Raw genomic sequence first — 20,137 nt, 5'->3', positions numbered from 1 at the left:
TACCAGCTAGGGACGTCCCTGGATAAGAGCTGTCCTTGAATGGGTCAGAACAGCCGAAATGACTGAAAAGCTTCTATCCTCCGAATGTGCAAACTAAAAGTGGCAAGCCTGTCGTACGTACCCCGACAGCTGCGAGACCGGACCTCAGGGATTGCCATCAGCACCACAACAAATGAAGAAAGCAAGAAAATAGCAAAAGGGCGACGGTGGCCGGGTGGGAAAGAGAACTGTGGGAAAAGGTGTGAAGATAAGGGAGATAGAGGGACGATAGTCCTCCCTCTATACATTCTTTCTCCATGCATTTCGACTACCCATCATACAGCTGTCCCACTTTATATCTGGTCTACCTTGACAGCCCCACATTGACAGAATGCACAGAACGATTCGACCGCCCAAATTGACTTGACATAGGGAAGCAATTCTCAACAAGAATTGCTTTTACGGAAGGCCTAGATCCGGAGAGGGTCATCTCAGCAACGGAGACGCATACCACACATAATTATGGGATAAAGCTGGCTGGTAGGGGATACTCTCGCGATCGTCTCCTATGATGATATTCACTCCGTCAAAGGTATGCACGCATCTCATGCACCTTGAGCAGAGAAGAGATACTCATTTTCTTTTACAATACCCAGCGCTTTACCGGAGATTTTTATTGAAACGACACGGGTCCTCCGCCCCGACAACAGAGTGTCTTCGGAGAACTGTGAACACTTAGTTTATTTATCCTACATAAACTGTATAGATCACCTATGAGATAAGGATACACCTGGCCTTTCCTACTTCCAACGGTAACCTGATCCGCCATTACAGTCGCCTGGTAGGGGTATGGGTAAAGACAGTTGAAGGACAACGTGAACCGTTTCCGCAATCTCTAGCTCGTGGCGGAGGAAGACAGGCCCTTGGAGAGAAGTCCTAGTCCACCTTTCATAGCCCGGTAGGTCTATAGATCTATACGCCAATTATAATGTGGTCCTAGTAACGGTATACACAGTCTAGGTTAGCTGGACGTGTCACGTTTGTATGTATAAGTCGATAGGCTTTCATCCTTCTTCATAATAGCAACATCGATCCTACTCCCTACGGAGTTTTCTAACACCACCATTCACCCCAGGTACAAAAAATGAATACGTGAATACCATCATACGGCATAACCTCTTTATCACCGGTGATCATCGCCAGAGTAGCGGACGCATCCATTATGCGCCGCTCCTTTCTAATATCTACCTAGTCCTAATATCTATCTATCACATTCTAGTTCCTAAACTCAGAAAGATTACATAAACGGCCAAGTCATTCTCCCTAGATGTTTTCACAACAAGGAATCAAATGCTATTCTCACTTGCAAATAGTTGCCGGCAACGGGTCGAAAATTGCCAACCGCATCTGGAAGAGAGAATCAGAGTCAGACTGTACAGCTATTTTTGTCTTGTTGCAAACAATTGTGTCCTCAACTATTAAAGATTAATTCTTCTTTCAGATAAGGTTTAAGGACAAAACACCATATATATGCACTATTCTAAAACCGCATCCCTCTATTTACCTTTCTCTAGCGACTCCCTTTCTCAACAGATAAAACGTACATTAGAGATGATACCTCTATCCTCTATTGGTGCTATTAGAGACGTAGAGAGAGCCCAATAGGTAAACTAGCCGTCTTACACGCTCTTGGGCCTAAGATCGGTTCAAAGCTACATCATGTCATATCACTCGACTACATTCCCCATATCTATGGATTAATAAAATTGCAGATGAAAGCAGGAGCTCTCCGATTATAGATTACTTAAGTAATATTGAATTCGTAATTTTGATCGGTCAAAAAATAGCGTTGCTCTACACTAGGTCCACCACCGTACTTGCCCGCTCGATTGATCGGCCCGGGTAGACATTGTCGGCGGGTGGAAACTCGACAGTTGGAAACTCGGCAGTTGGGTTTGGATATTGCAATATGGTATAAAACTATAGAATAGCTCAGGTTATCTATCCGCAATCTTCGCATCTATCATTTTGTCCTTGCGCGAAAGGTTTGGTGCATATTTGTGTCATAGGCAATCACTCGATTTCCACTCGAGCCCTCCCTATCAACTTACATTCTAATTGGTTGACTGGAGGTATGACCGGAGGAGATAATAGAGGTTGGATATATAATATACCTTCAGAGGAATGATAAGTTCGATTTCTCAGGTTATTCCAGGTGAGGTGGAAACCCTTTGCTAAAATAGCAGTAATTTGAACGCAGGATATTAATGATTTGATCTAAGCGGGAGTGGGTAGGAGATCTACATAACATGAAAAACGGCCCGAAGCATCTACTTATTGGTACGAGTTCTATCTATGTATCTATGTTGAACATATAAAGGTCCTGGGAAAGCAAAAGAAAAGACGGTGGCTAGGATAATTGCAGTCATAGTTGGTCACTCGCTTATAGCGCCTCATGGACTATCACCCGTTTCATGAAGAATCACTCGTTTCATGAAATATCACTCGCTTCATGGTTTATCACCCGCTATCACAGAGGTTGTCTCCTGTTCCACACGCAACCAAATCCACTGTGCACCGTATGAGTTCTACTCATTCTTACAGTGTATCAAATAAAACGTCACGGTACGTAGTAGAGAACTATTCAAACCATCAGAAGTCTTGCTGGCAAGGCGTAGAGAGCACTCTCAGTCCCTTTTATTACCGCAAATAGTGCACGTTAAATGTATTTTCTATTTGTCTACTCTATGGGTCAACGCTATCTGAGTCCTATTTGTAAAATGAATAAAAAGGTAGGGCCAATATAACCCAGGCCATGACACCTACCGAGGTCCCGGTGGTACAATATCTGGTAATTTATCCCCATCAGTAAGCCTGATCGACGAAGGGAGAAAGTCCTCTGGTCCGTCAACTAATACTAGCCATCCCCCAGTTCTAGTCGATAGACTGATCCAAGCACCGGCATTCACAAGTGATATTAAATATTCGGGGGTCCTCCCGATATAATTCCGCGGGAATTTAAAGCTGCAGAAACGCTTATAGGCATCGTTGAAGTGGTGTTAAATGAGTGCTGGCAGAGTAAAACGTTATGTGTTGCAATCGATCATAAAGGGAATACCAGAGGACAATGGAGAAGCTAACACGATTCATGTCGATCTTTCTCCTTGCTCTCTATATAGTGGATGGCTTCCGGTAAGTTACAGCACAGATTCCAACGAAAACTCAATTCCATTACAGTGTTTCATCGGGGCGAATCACCCACTCTTTCGGTACATACTACCCTCGACACGATGGTCTATTCAATACTGCTCTTGAAGTCCTCCCCACTTTGTAACCGCTGCCACAGGGAAAGCTCTCACCAGCCCAAGAGCTAGCACAAACGTATGAGGTCTAGCACAGTTGTAAGACCACACGAATGGAATTAGGTGTTGGATCTGTTGTTGTTCTGACCCAATTGAGGATGGTACCCGCCGGGACGATATCATCATATGGCCTGCCCTATTCACAGAAAGGCAGTGACATATAGATGGGTAGCCTATTGACGGATGTCGCATAAAATACCTGACCATATGGCGACCCGTTAAAGGTTCCGGGGTCATTGCAACCAAATCCCCACGCTGAACTCCGACCTTTTGAGTAACGCACTAGAGTAGTACTCGGTCGTTAATTGAAGGTCTGAAATTTCAGTTGCAACGATACCCGACCATTAATTAACAGCTTTGCACGATCAGGTATTCTAGGAAGATGAAGTAGTATATAATCATTCTCGAATATCCCCATATATCAATTTGTTCGTCTATATGGTGTCCCTATTACGCCAGGCATTGCGGTGCTCTAAATCATTTAATTCAAAGCAGAAAATCTTCTTAATTGATGGGTCCAATGATGGGTACCTTGATATTTCTGCATTTCGTGTTGAATGAATAGGTTACCCATCTAGTCAATGTTCAATGATTGGTATACCGCTTAGTTGTTGGTGCCCATGAATGAATAGGTCACGCCATCCGATGATGTCAGTCAATTGGGTCGACCTATATATCGATATCAGTGGATGGGGAGCGACGGGTGAATGGGTCAGAACACTTCTCGTATTGCATGAACCCCTTATAGAGCAAGATACGGTATCTGTTGAACGTTGGCGGTTTGGCTGCTCATGGTTCGTGGCTTGTCTTGCTGTGCTTAGATACGTTGTCTTGTTTCTATGTTAGAAGGGCTACGGCCTATTCTCTTTCTTTTTTTTGACTTACTTGTAATACGCCTAATTTTATTCTCATTCATCACGATTCGATAACAGTATCAGTACGTAGTTCTTTTAAAAGGATGAATTAATTCGGTACTTGAATTTCCAGAGTCCCATCGTAGTTAGATAACGCGCTTCTTTTTGGACAGTGGTTGTCACAAGCTTTGTGGTATGTGCTCTGGCGCGCCCCGCTGTCAACCCCTCTCATCCGTAAACTTTGACAATGGCACGCGCGACCGACCAACGAGCAAGGCTGACAGTTAGCATAGCAGCTAATAATCGATATTTTCCTATGAGATGTGCTCACTGATTAGGCGGCCAATTTAAACAATAAATCCCCGGACGACGCAAGAGAGAACTCTCCCGTATGCCAACCGTCTATGGTTGGAGTGGTCAAATTATGAAATCTGCTGGGGTGTTTCAAGTCACACACCACGAGATCTGTTTCGCGCGCAGCGGTTAGTGGAAAGGCCCGAGCACCAGGCCAGGACAACCACATCGTGAGCTGACCTGTATTGCCCAACAGTAGAAACGGAGCAAAGAACCTGCGAGGATATCAGATTACCGCCGAGCTGAATTGTTCCTACATCACCGCTAAATCCAGAGCTCGAGCTTGCTGAGTTCAGAAGGTATACAGGCAGTGCACCCTGTGCCAGCCAACCGTTAATTAATAGATCCCACCATCCAGGGTCTCCAATGGGCCGGCCCGGGCTTGAAATACCCCCATGTCCGGCCCAAAGCCCGATGTTGTTGCCCCAGGTCTGGCCCAAGTTCATAAGCCCGGGCATGCCCGGTCTCAGGGCCTGAAGGGCCCAATCTAATATATGCCCTGTTCATGACTGGGAACACCTAGATATGGAGGTCAGGGTATGAAGAATATGACATGATTTTCAACATTCACCCTGGAAATATCCATTCTTCATGGGCCCAAAGAGGGCCCAATAGCCCGGGCTTTGATTCCCATGAGGCCCGGCCCGGCCCATATTATCTACCAGAAGGCCCGGCCCAGATAGCCCGAAGTGAGCCCGGGCTTCACGGTTTGGGCCACGGCCCATTGGCGCCCCTGCCACCATCGGTCAAATCTGATAAACACTAGTCCAGACCACCCACTAGGGTTGGCAGGTGGGCATACTTTAATTACGGCGGGGGCAGGGCAGGTGGCCGATCCAAATGTTAAAGGCTCTGCCGAAAGAATGCCAGATCGAGACGAATTCAGTATAGTAGGCCTTCTTAATCTAGATCGGACCAGCAATTCAACCCCCTTGAGACACGGCTGTAGGCTCTTATATAGATGTAGATGCGGATAAGTGCCTGGTTTTTATTAGCTAGGGGTCGATAGCGTCTTTGGGAAGATACAGAAATGGTGAGACGCGCAGGGGAACTTAGTCTGTTCTGTATTCCGGTAAAACATGTTGTATTAGTTATAATTGCTGTGAAAGCCAACAGAGTGTGCGGAAGAGAATCGTCCAAGCTTGTCGACTCGCAGCCAAAATCCTTCGTCTTTTACATGGCGTTCCTTGCATGCATATGGTCGGAATAATGTGCGTCAGAAAAGGCGCATTGTGATGTGTGATGACACGTGCGTTGGAAAACAACAGAATATATTTAGGCCCAAAGGGTCCCTGTGTTGAACGGATGTTCACGAAGGTTCCTATTTCTTTAACTATCTGAGAATATTCTAGTGCAGATAAACCTCTCCCGTAGTCTTCATTAATCTTCGCTATCTGTGTTTGGACCAAAGAAAGAACGACTCCCATCATTCTCCACCCCCTCCTTCAAAAAGAGAAATAAAAGAAACAGAAGGTAACCGTAAGGAAAAGGCCTGCCAATCCCTTTTTTTTCTTTCCGTCTTTGTCCTTGTGGCTCATCACTCGTCTTGTTCTTTTCGGCGAAAGAAAAATGTCGATTCAGTATACGGAACTATTATCGGTACTTCTCCCCCTCTCCCGCGAAGGCGTACGCAACCCTGGCATGTTTCGCAACGTTCCGAGCAGTCGCATCGTATCTAGCTAAGCGAATAACACCTCCGGCGAAAGAGAAACAGTTCAGCTTTATGGTTCCGGCAGGCGGATAAATTGAGGAAGATATTTTTCGGCGGTGTATTAATCCGTCCCACATGCGCGCTGAAACGTTTGTGATCGAAACATTTTGCTGTGTGGTCGGCTACAGCGTTGAGAACGTCGATTTCTGATCATGTGTTGCTCTGGGACAGTTGGCGCTAGGTTCGGTGCCAAACATTGCAGCGGGGGTTACGAGAAAGTTCGCTTAGAGAGTCTACTTCAAGAAGGCAGGTCAGGTGACTCGTTGTAATTAGCTGCGCGCGACACTGTTGGTTGCAAACCAAATAGTGGTAGCGGGAACAGCTTTTGCACTTACATAAGTGTACGCCATAAATGGTTACGCGCTTCATGGATGGTCACTCGCGTCATGGATGGTCACCCGCTTCATGGATGATCACTCAGGCTTGGCGCAGAGCTCTTATTCAACGAAAAGGTTTGCATCTATGATGGTGCGCATGAGTTTTTGTACGAGATCCACTTTCTATTCGTCCTTCCCGGCGCTATTCAACCTTTCGGACTCCTCATTTAAAAATCAATCAAGGCTGAATCTACACTTGTGTGGTGTCTCGGCAGAACGCAGTAGAATGAATTTGGTATATATTTGCGTACATTTTAAAGAAAATGTTTTCTTCTCATGTATGCTGTTTCACTGTCAATCTAGTTTTCTCTTCGTATGTCGTTTGAAATATATGCCTGACAATGATCCCGATCAGACGAGAGCGCTCATCCCCGCCTATAGATAGAAAATTTGAATACGTTCAGGTATTTATAAAAAGAAGTTGTAGACTCAATTACACAATGATTAAAACTACCTTGGCATATTTAACTTCCTCATACTGCCTTTTGTAATAGGTCCTTATATCTAGGCTATATTTAGGTTTTGGCGGTAATGCTCGGCTTCATATACCCCCGGAGAGGATAATTTGTCTCCCGATCGGGCGAAACCAGAGCGAAAAAAAAGAAAAAAATGAGCTCACGAAACCTCTCACCCTCGGTAAACATTGTAGTTCTCATGGGCTGATAAAATCACTATATTTTATTTTTCCGCCAGTAAACCGAATTGCAGGCGCGAGATCGACATTTTTTCTCGAACTCATAATAACAGCTGTGATTTTCCCTTAGACAATATAAAATAAAATAATACCGAAAGCAATAAAATATATTTCTCACATACCACCACTGAGATTTTCACGGGCGCAAATTTTCTTTTTGGTATCGCTCATGATGACGTAGTTTTGTGGTTTCGTCAATGTGTGCTCAGACATGTCCGTAGCGCAGAGCGCAGAGTCTTTCGACACATAAGTTGTCACTCTCACCCACCAACTCTCACCCGCCTACTCTCCTGTCAATATAAGATCTTGAGAAAATCGACTTCGCAAAAGTACGAACTACCTACCCCTGTATAACAGTATTTTGTACCACAATGTCCTCCAACTCAAATTCTCGTTTACACAACGCTGTAGAGGCCGCCGGAAAGATGGAGCGGGGCGATCCAATAATCTCCGACTTCATCAGGCAGCTCCGAGCGCCTCTGACCGTCTCCGAATTCGTCACGGAGCTGCACAGCTACGGCGACAGTGACAGTGAGAACGAAGAGATCAATATCAATCCTTATGGAGCCTATCGCAAGGCGAGGGAACGTGCCCCTCGGTCAACCTCTCCGCCGCCGAAGCCGATTGAATATTGGGAAGATCTGGCTGAGGAGGCAGAGCGTGTCATGGCCGTTCTCCGATTCCAAGACCTTGATCCTCCTGTTTCCATCGCTGCAGAGACCTCGGATGATTCTTCAATAAGTTCTCCGTCCTCCGAGAATAGTGAAGAGGAAGCTCCCCGCCCTTCCGGTGGTGATCATGGTGAGTTACATTTTCGTTCTGTCCTAGCTCGTATAATTCTAACCCTCCATCTGGTTTAGTTACTTCTGCTTTCCTGTTTCCTATTCTGGAAACGAGCTCACAGAAGGTGGACGCTGGCGCTACTGGTTGGAACCTTTCCTAATCCATTCGAACTCGGCTAATACTAACTCTACTTCTATTTCAGTAGCTTCTGTTGTCGGGTCTAATGATGCGACCAAAGGTTCACAGAACTTGGATCCCGGCCAAGGTACCACACATGGCGCTAATGGTCACCGTGAACATCGTCAGCACAGCGAGGGGAATAGGAACAATTCCCAATATCCTATGTTCCAGGCCGTAACCGAGACCTCCTGGGCACGCCTCGAGCGCCAACGTGCACAATCGGTCTGGGCGGATGGACACCCAGTTGGTGAGGATGAAAGACGAAAAGGCCACCACGGAAGGCATAAAAGCCATGATATCAGACATAATAAGTACTCGAAGGATCTCGGAAGGCCGTCCACCTCCTCGAGCAATCAGGATATCGGACAAGGAAACATCACCGGGAGCAGGCCCCAGCACCTAAGACACCACCGTAGCCGGACAATGGGCGAATACCCCGAGCCTGCTAGGTACCGTGGTCTCGACACCGATAACAGGAACAGTGCCCCTCTCTCCTCCCGCCATCGTCGTACTCGGAACGAAGTCGTCCCTGCCGACGCGTCTCAACAATTTGAGCGTGAGGACCCCGACGAGGGGACGACCTTCAAGGATAGGAACAGCGTTCCTATCTACTATGAGGCTGCGACCTGCGAATGGCCCGCTCAGCCTACTGAAGGGCTCGGCGGCGTGGTAACCCTGGAGCAGCCCGCTTATCAGGGCGCGTTCGGGAAGTTCAAGGCTTTCGGTGACAAAATCGCGAAGAAGTTCAAGGAGCCCAAGGGCAACAGGACCGGTCTCGAGAAGGTTGCCGAGGCGCGCGAGAAAAAGGAACGGCGTCATGCGGAGGCTGCCCGGAAACATGAGCAGAGTGCTAGAAGGTCGTCGAGATGGGACGAGTGATTTGGAGATAGTTAGGTCATCTCCAGGCTAGGTCTCAGCGGAATAATGGTCTCTGTCTGCTCTGGGTTCGAGTTGGGAGGAAACTAACTGTTTTAGTTAAATTGTTGTAGATCGAAGTAGATAGTCGTATTAAGAAAAACGAGTTAGTAAATAATAAACATTGACTAATGTGCTCTTTCCAAACCTGACGTGAAATTAAATAATTATAGAATTAGTCTTCGTTTTTGTAATTTGTCTTCGTGTCCTCACACTTATTTGGGTTGGAAAGAGGATTGCACCGTTGGGTGGGGTGTGTTTTTCCGTTGCGAGGGTTCTCGGTAAAAAAAAAGGATAGAAAAGAAGCAGAAAAGAAAAAAGTCAGAAAATTCAACGTACGCATTAATTTCAGTCTGTAATCTTGGCGAGAGAAGACAGGTATCGCTGTGTGGAGACCGCCTTGGATGGATTTGCAATTTTCTTCTCCAACATCAAAGTACGCTCACCTCCTCTTGCTGTTTGTCGCGTTAAAAGCATTTGCCCGTGTGTGGGATACGGGTGTGGCATGTCAAAATTAATTACCAGGTCAAATAACAGCGTCATTAATTGGAAGATAAAGGGGAGTAGTGTAGTGGTATAGGCTGCTTGCCCACACGTGCGGTACTTGAAGGTTCGGGGTTCAATCCAGAGGTAGGCTCAGACGTAATTAGGATTAAAGAAACGAAATTCCGTGGGTTGGCAATGTTCGTTGTTCATTGATGAACAGAAAAATCTTGTACACCATAAAACGCTAGGGCGAGAAATAGTTTCAAGGAAAAAAAGGGAGAAGAAAGGAAGAAATGATGCAAGGAAAAACGCCAATATCCATATTCCGACGCCCCAGAACTTCCTAAAGTGATGCGGCTGGTTGCTTGGTGAAACAATTAACGGAGAGAGTGAACCTCACAAAGGAAAGAAGGAAGACCTGACGCTACTAGATAAATTGAGTGTGTGGAGTCTAACAAGCATACTCGCAGCATAAAGCCTAGAAGCAGGGGTTGTCACTTTCCGCAGAGAAAGCTATAAATGAAGGGTAAATCCTCTTCTAAGGCACTGGACCCATCAGTATCAAAATTACCGGTCACAGCACTGTTATACCTAGCCCTACATATAATCGTAACCAAATCTATATGCCAGTTACCCAACTCTCAGCCTCACTCGGCACCTACATGTGGTGATCGATTACTACATTTTGCGGTGGCAACACAGGGCCAACCACTACTTATCTATATAATGGTAGGTTTTCGAGGCCTTTTGGACTTTTTTATTCCACTTGAATACACTCAGCAACTCCTTTTTCAAAACAATACACTTTGTTTACATTCATTAGGATGATTGCAAAATGTATGAGAATCGGAGATATTCGTTCACTGCTATGCACCGTAAAATACTCCATAAAGCCTGAGCTATAACCTGTATTTTATCAGGATCTCTGCACCTAGAATCCTCCGGGACGGAGCTCAATACTTCAGATCTGCGAAAGAAAATCTTCGATCCACGGGACGATGGTTCCTGAGCAGTGTCTGAGAGTTATTGCTTACTTGATTCAGCACCGCCAAGCCCAGTGCCAAAAACTGCTGCTTTCTAGGGAGAATATTCGTACACGCCTGATTTTCTTCCTTTTTCTTTTTTTTTCTTTTTTTTTTACTTCGTGCCTGCCCAATAAAACCGACTCCCTCCCCAAATTATTATCCTGAATAAATGTCGGACTCCAATCGCCCCCGTGGACGTTCCCGCAAGGGACTTTCGGTCGACTTCAAAGGGCTTCGGCTTTATGACGACTACGGGAACGTTGAATACCAACATGAGCCATTAAACTCGTCCAACAAGGAAAAGGAGGTTCACCGCGGAAGGAGCGGGCGTGAACAGTCTCCAGGACGCTACAGGGTCGAGGAAACGGACGGCCATCACCACCGGAAAGACCATAGGAGGCATAATTCCATACATCACAACGTCGACGAGGTTTGTCCCCCTCCTAACTTTGAGGTGAGCTCTATTGGGCACACATGTTAATGAAATAGCAGGATATAAAGCACCATACACGCTCCAAGAATTGGGAACACTCCCGGCACCATGATCGTCATAGCACAGGCGGAGATCCGGTGGTGAGACGTGAACAGAGGCACGGTGCTGAGGTCCCTACTGAGAGGCCCCGCTATCAGGAGTACCGCCAACCTAGATATGACAGAGGTCCCCATACTCTGAGGCATAAACGCAGTGTGAGTATGGGAGATATCCCAAGGAATGTCCAGCAGAGACACCGTCACCGTCACCACGACTCCGAAGAGGTTATGGCTAGTCCTGCAAGGCATCACCACCACCATTACGATCAAGAGGATATCGATAGTTCATCGAGGCGCCACCGCTCTCACACGGTCCATGACCATCCCGGAACGACTGATACTTCGCACTATCACGGCGAAGAGGCTGCTGCGAGTTCATCGAGGCGCCATTACTCTCACAGGGTTGCCGAACCTTCTCACGAGACTAAGGCTCCGTACGATCGTGGCGAAAGATCTCACAGAAGATCAGAATCCGCCAATCGCGACGAGCCCCGCGCTGTCTACATTCCGGTTACCCAAACCATGTATGATGTACGTGCTCAGATCGCTGGGACCGGAAGATCGATCAAAGAGGTCTATGCGGCCGGACAATACACAAAGGACAATGCCACTATGTATTACCACGTCGACCTCGACCAGTGGCTCGCGTACCCACCTGCTGGCCCAAGTCAGACTCGTGAAAAGAGTAGACACGCGAGACATCGCTCTATCGAGAGGTTGGTTGACATCGGGAGCAGGGTCTACAGGAAGGTGAAGGAGCATGTGGAGGCCGGGAGTGATGAGTTTGCCAGAGGATGGAAGAGGTCGTACGACAACCTTACGGATGCCGAAAAGACTGCCACTCGCCAGGCGGAGAAAGATGAGCGCTGGGAAGAAGCTGTCAGGAAGCACGAGAAGATCGCGAGGAGGTCTTCCGGGTGGGATGAGTGCTTCGGAGACTCCTAGGTTGTCCTCTGAGCGATTCTCCACGGAAGGAATCGGTGCTGGCGTTTAAATTTAATGCGCTTGGATGAAAATGGTCTTGTGATCGGAGCACTATATCCCTAGCTTAATGAGATTAGTACTGGTTTGAAACAATAACAAATGCCAACCATATCCTTTAATGACTTCGTGTTTAGTAGTGTGATCTAAAACTGCCCCTAATATTGATATGATTCTTATCCTGATATGTGTTTATAATCTGTTCGAGATCTGTGACGTTCTTTATGCAATATTCTAATTTGAGCTTCAGAAAAAATCAGTTAGTACAACACACCTTCTTTATGAGTAGCATTATCGATTTCGTTAAAGAAGCATAGATAGAAAAGAATTCATACCATGGTAAAAACAGAGGGAAGTATTTCTATCCGGGTAGTGGAATAATGTATATACATGAAAGGAAATAACAACGTCCCATAGATTATGGTATAGGTGGTAGCTCCTGATCTCAAACAAGCAGAGATGGCCGTCCTGAGAGTACTATTTCTTATCCTTGTGGGGCGTTTGTAGTTGTATTCTTCTTATACTAGTATTGGCCTCATGCTCGCTCTAGCAATGAAAGTCAATATTGATGGACGAGGTGCTTAATTTGAAACTGCCAAAACACGTGACATCAGTCTAGTGTTGGTGTATATGAAGAAAATAACATAAATCACAAAGTTCCTTCCAATTCCCCCGTTACTCATTAACTCCACCGGCACTCTCTATCCTAACCAAAACAAAGAAAATCCGCAACCTCCAAACGTCAACAACCTAACTTTATGCTACGGAGAAGGCCCACTACCTCCACAGGTCAACCACCTCACTCCCTTTTATAAAAACATTTAGGATTAAAATGTCGTCCTCATCAGCCAATTTCAATACTGTTGCCGAATATGCTGCGGCCCTCGCCGAAGACCCGTATGAGTTCGTCTTGACCGACTCGATGACGGCACTTTGTGGTGCCACTTCTGCTAGCGATTCCGACAGGGATTACGAGAACGAGTTCAAAGACGTCGCAAAAGAGTCTGTACAGGGAAATGCAATTACCAAAGTTTCCAACATCCAGGTTTCAGAGTCAAGAACCCCTTTCCCACTGGTCGACGGACCTGCATCTAACTTCCCGACTCAACAAAACCCCCTCCTGTCTTCAAGGCCTCCGAGCTTGCACCGCTTTCCCCCTCTTACACCTACCAGCATTGCCAACACCCGTCCTCTTCGTCATGTTCCCAAGTCGAGGAAACTAGGAGATAGTCAGTCCTCCATGGAATATCAAAATGATTCTATGAACACTGAAATCGGCGCCGAATGCGATACCCGCTCTTCAGCTTACCAATCCCATCGCAACGAAATCTCCTTCGAGTCAAACAACGATAGTGTGGAAGGTTCTGGTACCGAAAGGCGTGGAAATTTCCGGCAAAATAGATACCAGCAGCTCACGCAACGCTTGAGGCATCCTAACAACGCACAGTTGCCTCAGAACAGAAGCCGCAGTGTCGGTGTAACCTCGGAGGTCGGCATAAAACAAGCCAATCAGACAAACAACAGCACGATTGGCGCTCAGCAATTCAAACGCCATCATTCTGATCGTGTTAAGTCAACCTCCTCGAACGCTGCTACTCACGATCACTGTGACGAGAACAAGAATGCGGGCGTAGCTGCCACCGATACTGACCATCATGAGGAGGGAGGCCAGAGTAGCATGGGCCGTGTTAAGGATTTCGGGAAACGGATGTTCAAGAAGGTTAAGGGGGAGGTGAACACTGGTTCCGGAAAGGTTGCCCGCGGGCATGATGCGTCTGTCTGAGGAGTTGGAAGAATTTCAACACAGGAAAGGAAACGAGGGGGAGATCACTTAGTTCAATGGGATTATGGGGGAGACTGTTAGGTAGATCAAGGGTACGACGGGCCAATGTCTTACTGAAACTAAGTGATCATTATTAAATAAATTAAGAGGTTAAATAAAGTTGTGTCTCTGCTCTCCGTGGTACCACCACCCGTAACAAAATCAAGACTACTGTGTTGAGAAAAGCTATGCCAAACTCGATATAAAAAGAAGAGAGATCCTATCAACACCCAACGTAAGATTCTTCATTGCGCATATTCGTCGCACGCATAAGCCTTGCCAGACGGGGTTTAGCACTTCTAACTCAGTGCACCCCCGGCCTACACGTGCTGCTCGCGATCGTGGTAGGGGGTTCCGTACCCGTACACTTAATTCCACGTTACACGAGCGATTAAGAATTTAGCACCCAGTATATATTATGCTCTACGTAGGAAGAAACTAGCACCGAAATCGTGCTTTCCAGGTGACGAGCACTCACTACCGGAGGTAACCAGGAAAACACGCAAGAGTAGAGCAGTTCGTTAAATCACAGAACCGAGTGAGCACATCGACCCACAGACCTGGAGCGAAATTAAAACGAACCGTGACCATAGAGAATGAGATTATAGGTATTCTAAGTCCATTTTCGATCATGAACTCTCACTCGACCAGTATCTCGAGTGATAGTCTGCGATTAACTCTGATCTTATCGAACCTTTCACACCCATCTATCTAAGATTTAAGAGTCCGATATAGGGATAGGATTAGAAAATTACAGCACATCGTGACGAATCTAAAGCCAGTAATGGGCGAGAGGTTCCCAGAATTAATAGCCCACCTCACTATCCAGAGACTAAATTCGTATAGGAACGTTTAATAGAAATCCGACATTTGCGTGAGTTAATCATATATATGAGCCTTGTACGGTTTAGTACAAACAAGTAAATTTGGCATTTTTAGTTTCAACGATATCAAGTTCAGGCTAAACTCCTTACTATACGAGCAATTGCAAAGCAACAACAGGTGTCACGGTCACTCCAAAACCTGCAGCAAATATTTCAAAATATGCTAGATATAGTAATTGTTGGTGTTCCGTCGTAAACGAAACCCCCCCTTCTCATGACTCTCTCGTAAATATGGTAGGTCCTTTCCATTTTGGGTCGAGCTTGGGCAATTGTCGCTTTCTCGGGAAAAGGGCTAAGACACGAAGTCAACTCTCACTTTGCAATTGCTCGTTACACTACAGTTGAATATGATTAACAGGGTAGTGTTTAATGTAAAGAATGGAAAAGCCCAGTTATACTCGGCATAGTTTTTCATAAAGCTCAAGTAAGCCTGTTAAAGTTCAAGTTAAAATCTACACGGTTTTCAAATCAACCTTAAATATAAATATGATGTATATAGTCCTGGTTGCTCTAAGCTAGTCCAGGTTCGATAACAATATTCCAATATACTAGTATTTAGGTTTTCAGTTTTCCCAAAGGATTACCAATATTCATAATAAATGTCTATTTTTTTGACATATAAATTAAAACGCCCGCTTTGGTACATAACTACCACATGGATCAATGACAGTAACGGAACCCTAACCCTGGCTCTCGTTAAATAATAACTCGGCTGAGTCTACTAAGTATCATGAGTACTGCACCCCGCACCGCTTGATACCTGCGAGTCTACTTTTCATTTGGAACACTATATAAATACGTTTAATGCCTAGATGGATAATTAGGGTTTTGTTAACGTTATAATGTTAGCTGTATGTGACATTCTTGTACCCAGAAGTCAATGAAACCAAGATTTAAAAAAAAAAAAAAAAAAAAAAAAGGCTAGCTAGACAATTGTGACACTTTGAAGGGCATATATATTGGTTCCCGAATTCTGGCACTGTGAATAGACGAATATAACCTCCGCAATAACTACCTTTTTTTAAATTTCCTATGACCCCGCGCGCTATCCCCTGCGCATCCATCACCGCATATACCTTACGGAGCGCGCTCAAAGACTGACATACGATATGATATTTCGAATTCCTCTGATTGAGGTCGGTACTGGCTCTTGGCAACCGAACATTATGCATGCAGCTTTCTTGGCGTTTGTGTCGAGGGCTGAGTCTGCACAAGACTGCATGAAAGTGCGGTTTCTGATGCCGGTGCGTCAAAGACGTATGTACGTTTTCAATTATTATACAGTACTGGCAACTCGATATTCCGGAACTCAATACCCCAGATTCCAATTCTCTGGGATTTTGGTTTTCTTACTGCAAAATCAATGAAATATCTGCTATCTCGTATTAAATTGTCTGAATGTTAGCAATCCGGCATAGCGGGGTGCGACTGTATATTATACTGTGGAGGTTAATGATGCGGGGTGTCTCCCCATAAAGAAGTGCACATCCCGCTGCGGTATGAGATCGCTCTCTACCCTCGGGATCGGCGATATGCAGATATAGATTTAATTGGCTCGCCTTTCTTGCCATATTCTGGGTAGGCCATTGCGCGCGGGGAAGTGAATGAACGACTCCTCTACCTAAGCTCACCGCCCGAATAAATCGTGTGGATCATTAAAGGTATGTTTCCACAAGATATCGCCTCGGGGATGACTAACCATGTCAGGTCATCTACTTGTCACTAATCGACTCTAATCCTACCTACTGTTCACGCCAATGATTTGCGCTTACCCGGAAGAGCCAGGGGTCCGAAAGCTGAAGACAGCCTAACAGACAGCCCGTGAAGTTCGCGGGAGTGATCACCTAGGTTTCTCAATAAATATGTGGCTTCATGTTGAAAGAGGGCCGTAATCTGATGGCAAATCGTCTTTTTAGTTTTTTCACTCTTTCCCGCTTACTTCCCTCTTCATTCACAAAATATGGGTCCAGTTCATCTTTTTCAAAATTATTATGTAGCTGTGACTCGGAGCGATCACGGTATCTGCCCAGCTCTCCGACCATGACCTTCCACTTTGGGATTTCCCTATTTGAGTACAGTCGAACTCACGACCTGGTTAATAACTATGCTTTGGACCCTTTCTAATGATCCGGTACTTGTTGCACATAGGTGCGTTTTTAATCTTCCACATTTACACTAGGTCGATAGTTCGTGTAACAAGAGCGCTGGCCGAGTGAGAATTAGTGATTAGCTGGAAATATTAGCAATTAATCTCGTTGTAAAGGAAATCTCGAAGGTCATGACAGGAGGCAGTGAGTGAGTCGCTTGATGGGTCATAGATCTAACATATTGAGTACACGTTCCTTTCCGGCTATCCCATGGCTCGTAGTCGGATTCGGGCGTGTTTCACCCCCATGGCAACCACCACGAACATGTATATATTTCTTTATATAAAAACCAAATAAAATCGAAAAGATATAGGAGAGGTCTAGAAAGATTGGTGATGTATATAGAAGCAATTTCTCGAGGTATTAAGGCATAGGGGAAGATTACAGGCTTCGCATTTCCACTGAGTCTTAGGCAAAAGTCTGCTTTCTCGCACCCCACCCTGTTCCTTTTCTATCTTTTTACACAAATGACATACCCTTCTATCCTGAGCTGGAACACATATAGCAATGTGTGCAGTGGTCCTGTTTACAATCTCGTTGGCTGTTCTCTCCTGGGGTTGTTGTTTGGGTTGGGGTTTTGAGATGGTTCGCCGCTGTCCAGACATAATCAATTCCCAGGCAACATGCATCCGAAAGTCTTTGTGTTGAAACCCCTTGTATACCCTTAGATCCCGATAGATAATGAAGGCGTTTATCAGAGCTGTATCAAGGATCCAGAATAAGATAGGAAACCAATTCCTTCTTGTGATGAGTTGGGTTGAATAGTAGCACTGGTACTGATCTGCAACATCAACCCCCACCTTATTGTGATTGTAGTCACTCACACATGCCGGAATATCAAGCAGTAGCCTAGCCGCCTCTTTAAATACATCTCGGACTGCTATTGGATTAGATTTGCTCGGTTTCCGCCTATCAGCCTTGACTTTAGCCTGCCTGCCTCGTAGTGTGTGAATAGTTGTCATGAGTGAAACAGGTGTATTATCAAATCAGAGTAAGGTAGCAACACCACGGTTTACTGCACCAGTTGTAAAATGATACTCTACCTTCCTCTCTGAATTTGGCGGGACTTTAAGTTCAGCTGGATATCCTGTACGGTCTCGCGTTGTAGTACCACAGCCTCCTATTCCAATTTGACATAGGTTTGATAATAGATCGAGGGTAGTGTAATAATTATCAGTGTATATATTAAATGACATTGATGTGTAAAGTAGTTGCTTAGCGAGGTACAGACACATAGCACTGGTAGGGGTAAGACCATCGATTTCTGGTTGTACCGCTTCAGGTGATAAAGGATCTAACCATACTTCGTCCCGGAATGTGGTCAGAAGTCCCACACATAACCGTGGTCAGTTAAACAATGAAACTTGTAGCCAATCTCAATAGGCTTTCCTGGTATCTTGCAGGTATCAATAGAGCGACCAAGAAATCGCATCATTGCTTCATCAATTGTTACGTTGGATTGAGGATCCGGTATGCTTGAGAGTACTGATGCAGTTTCTCCAGTAGGGGGCCTACTTTGTCGTGCCATAATCTTTTCCCACCCTCTCCAACTTTAGGTGCGTCAATCTCCGAAATATGAAAGTATCGCTTGATCTTCTCAAACCGTATCTGACTCATGTAGTCTCAGAAATCATGACGTGGCCATAGGCGATTATGTTCTCTGCGTCAATAGTCAGAAACTGATGATTCTTGTGTTACACCCATGTAAATTATGATACCAAACCAGCATCTTAATTCTCCAATCGTTCTTGGAAACCATGTGTGCCCAGCTAGCATAGAGGCCTCCTGCCCCGGGTTTTTTTTCCTTTTTTCTGCTGCATAAAGGTTGGTGTTATAGGTCATCCGCTGCAAGATGTCGTCAGAGAAGAAGAGGTCAAAGATATGATGTGGTATAATGACATCAAGATCTGTAATAGAAGGTGGCAACCGGTTCTGTGCCTTGTGTAGTGGGCGAGTATGTATAAAGGGTGCGAAGTATGGGTCTCTGGGTAGGCTGGACTGGAGATTTGATGGGATTTTCACCTTGGAATGGGTCTTTTTGATAGGTGAGTGAGATTTCAAGATCCGGTTTTTGGTGGCCTTAGAAATGTGCTTCCTAGCTGTCCTAGGAGGTGAAGGGCTCGCAGGTTGAGCTTCACAGTATGAAGTATTGACAGCGCATGGGCGGAGGGCTCGCCCTGTCATGGTGGTTGAGGAATATATAATAATTGTTGAGGTAGTGCTCTACTGTGAGAAATGGGGCAGGGAGAACAGCTCATAATTTATACGATTTTCTCCTCTCAAATTCTAGCTACGCCCGGAAACATTTTATTCACATATATAACAATGACCTATCAAATTCTGAGTTCATTGGCAGTCATGGTTGAGTGGCAATAAGGCGAGGTGTCTTGGGCGAGGGCTTTCAAGCCCTCGGAATCCCCAAGTTCCGGTCCATGGGATAGCACCTTTGTCTGCGGTCCGCAGTGCAGGAAGTAGAAGCCTCAAAGTTGGTCTCCCTCTGGTGTAGCCGAGTTCGAAAAGATGAAAGGTAATCTCTCTTCTCTCTGGACACCATGCCCTTTCAGTCTTTGACAGGTGTCTCGGAAACCTTCCGACTGGGGCATGCTGCATGCAAATCTTTTCTGGCGGCACCACCGAGCCCTACATGCATGAATTATGTCTGATCTCCTTTGCGTGGAAGCAGGGTGGGGTAGTCGTTATTCATTGTACACCACAGAAAAAAAAAAAGTGGAAAAATTGAAACTACGGAATGAGATGTGGGTTTTTATTGCTTTGATAGACGTACGCGGAGGAGGAAAAGCTAGTGAGGAGGAATGAAAATAGAGGAAAGGCTGTTTCACTGGTCACAACCACAACAGTTCCGTCCATTAAACTAGAACTACGAAGAAAGTAAACTTAAAGCTCATGTAAAAAATTCCGAATTTCATTGTCATAACTATGTGACGAACTAAAAGGAGAGACTGTTTTTCTTGCAACCAGTACAAAAGCTGTCTAAACTTCCCATTTGCTACCCAGTAGGATCGATCTACAACCTCGTCCGATGACACGAGGA

The 20,137-nt window shown here is 45.5% G+C and overlaps 4 protein-coding genes across 4 annotated transcripts; 3 read left to right on the top strand and 1 right to left on the bottom strand.

Moving 5' to 3' along the window:
- Positions 1-779: 779 nt before the first annotated feature.
- On the bottom strand, positions 780-943 carry H6S33_008144 (uncharacterized protein; the record flags this gene model as incomplete). The annotated part of the gene is made up of 1 exon (XM_044839498.1): positions 780-943. A coding segment is annotated over one exon (164 nt), but the record flags the coding sequence as incomplete, so codon positions are not given.
- Positions 944-7,702: 6,759 nt separating this feature from the next.
- On the top strand, positions 7,703-9,173 carry H6S33_008143 (uncharacterized protein; the record flags this gene model as incomplete). The annotated part of the gene is made up of 3 exons (XM_044839497.1): positions 7,703-8,132; positions 8,192-8,257; positions 8,317-9,173. 3 exons carry the CDS (start codon positions 7,703-7,705, stop codon positions 9,171-9,173), a joined length of 1,353 nt encoding a protein of 450 aa, XP_044688334.1.
- Positions 9,174-10,889: 1,716 nt separating this feature from the next.
- On the top strand, positions 10,890-12,196 carry H6S33_008142 (uncharacterized protein; the record flags this gene model as incomplete). Its single annotated transcript, XM_044839496.1, has 2 exons — positions 10,890-11,150; positions 11,213-12,196. 2 exons carry the CDS (start codon positions 10,890-10,892, stop codon positions 12,194-12,196), a joined length of 1,245 nt encoding a protein of 414 aa, XP_044688333.1.
- Positions 12,197-13,064: 868 nt separating this feature from the next.
- Positions 13,065-14,015, top strand: H6S33_008141 (uncharacterized protein; the record flags this gene model as incomplete). Its single annotated transcript, XM_044839495.1, has 1 exon — positions 13,065-14,015. One exon carries the CDS (start codon positions 13,065-13,067, stop codon positions 14,013-14,015), a length of 951 nt encoding a protein of 316 aa, XP_044688332.1.
- Positions 14,016-20,137: the final 6,122 nt, after the last annotated feature.

This window comes from Morchella sextelata, assembly GCF_020137385.1.
Source record: "Morchella sextelata strain SCLS chromosome Unknown scls_25, whole genome shotgun sequence".
In the NCBI taxonomy this organism is placed as follows: domain Eukaryota; kingdom Fungi; phylum Ascomycota; class Pezizomycetes; order Pezizales; family Morchellaceae; genus Morchella; species Morchella sextelata.
The sequence above is the reverse complement of the archived record's forward strand: the minus strand, read 5'-3'. Positions and strand labels throughout refer to the sequence as shown.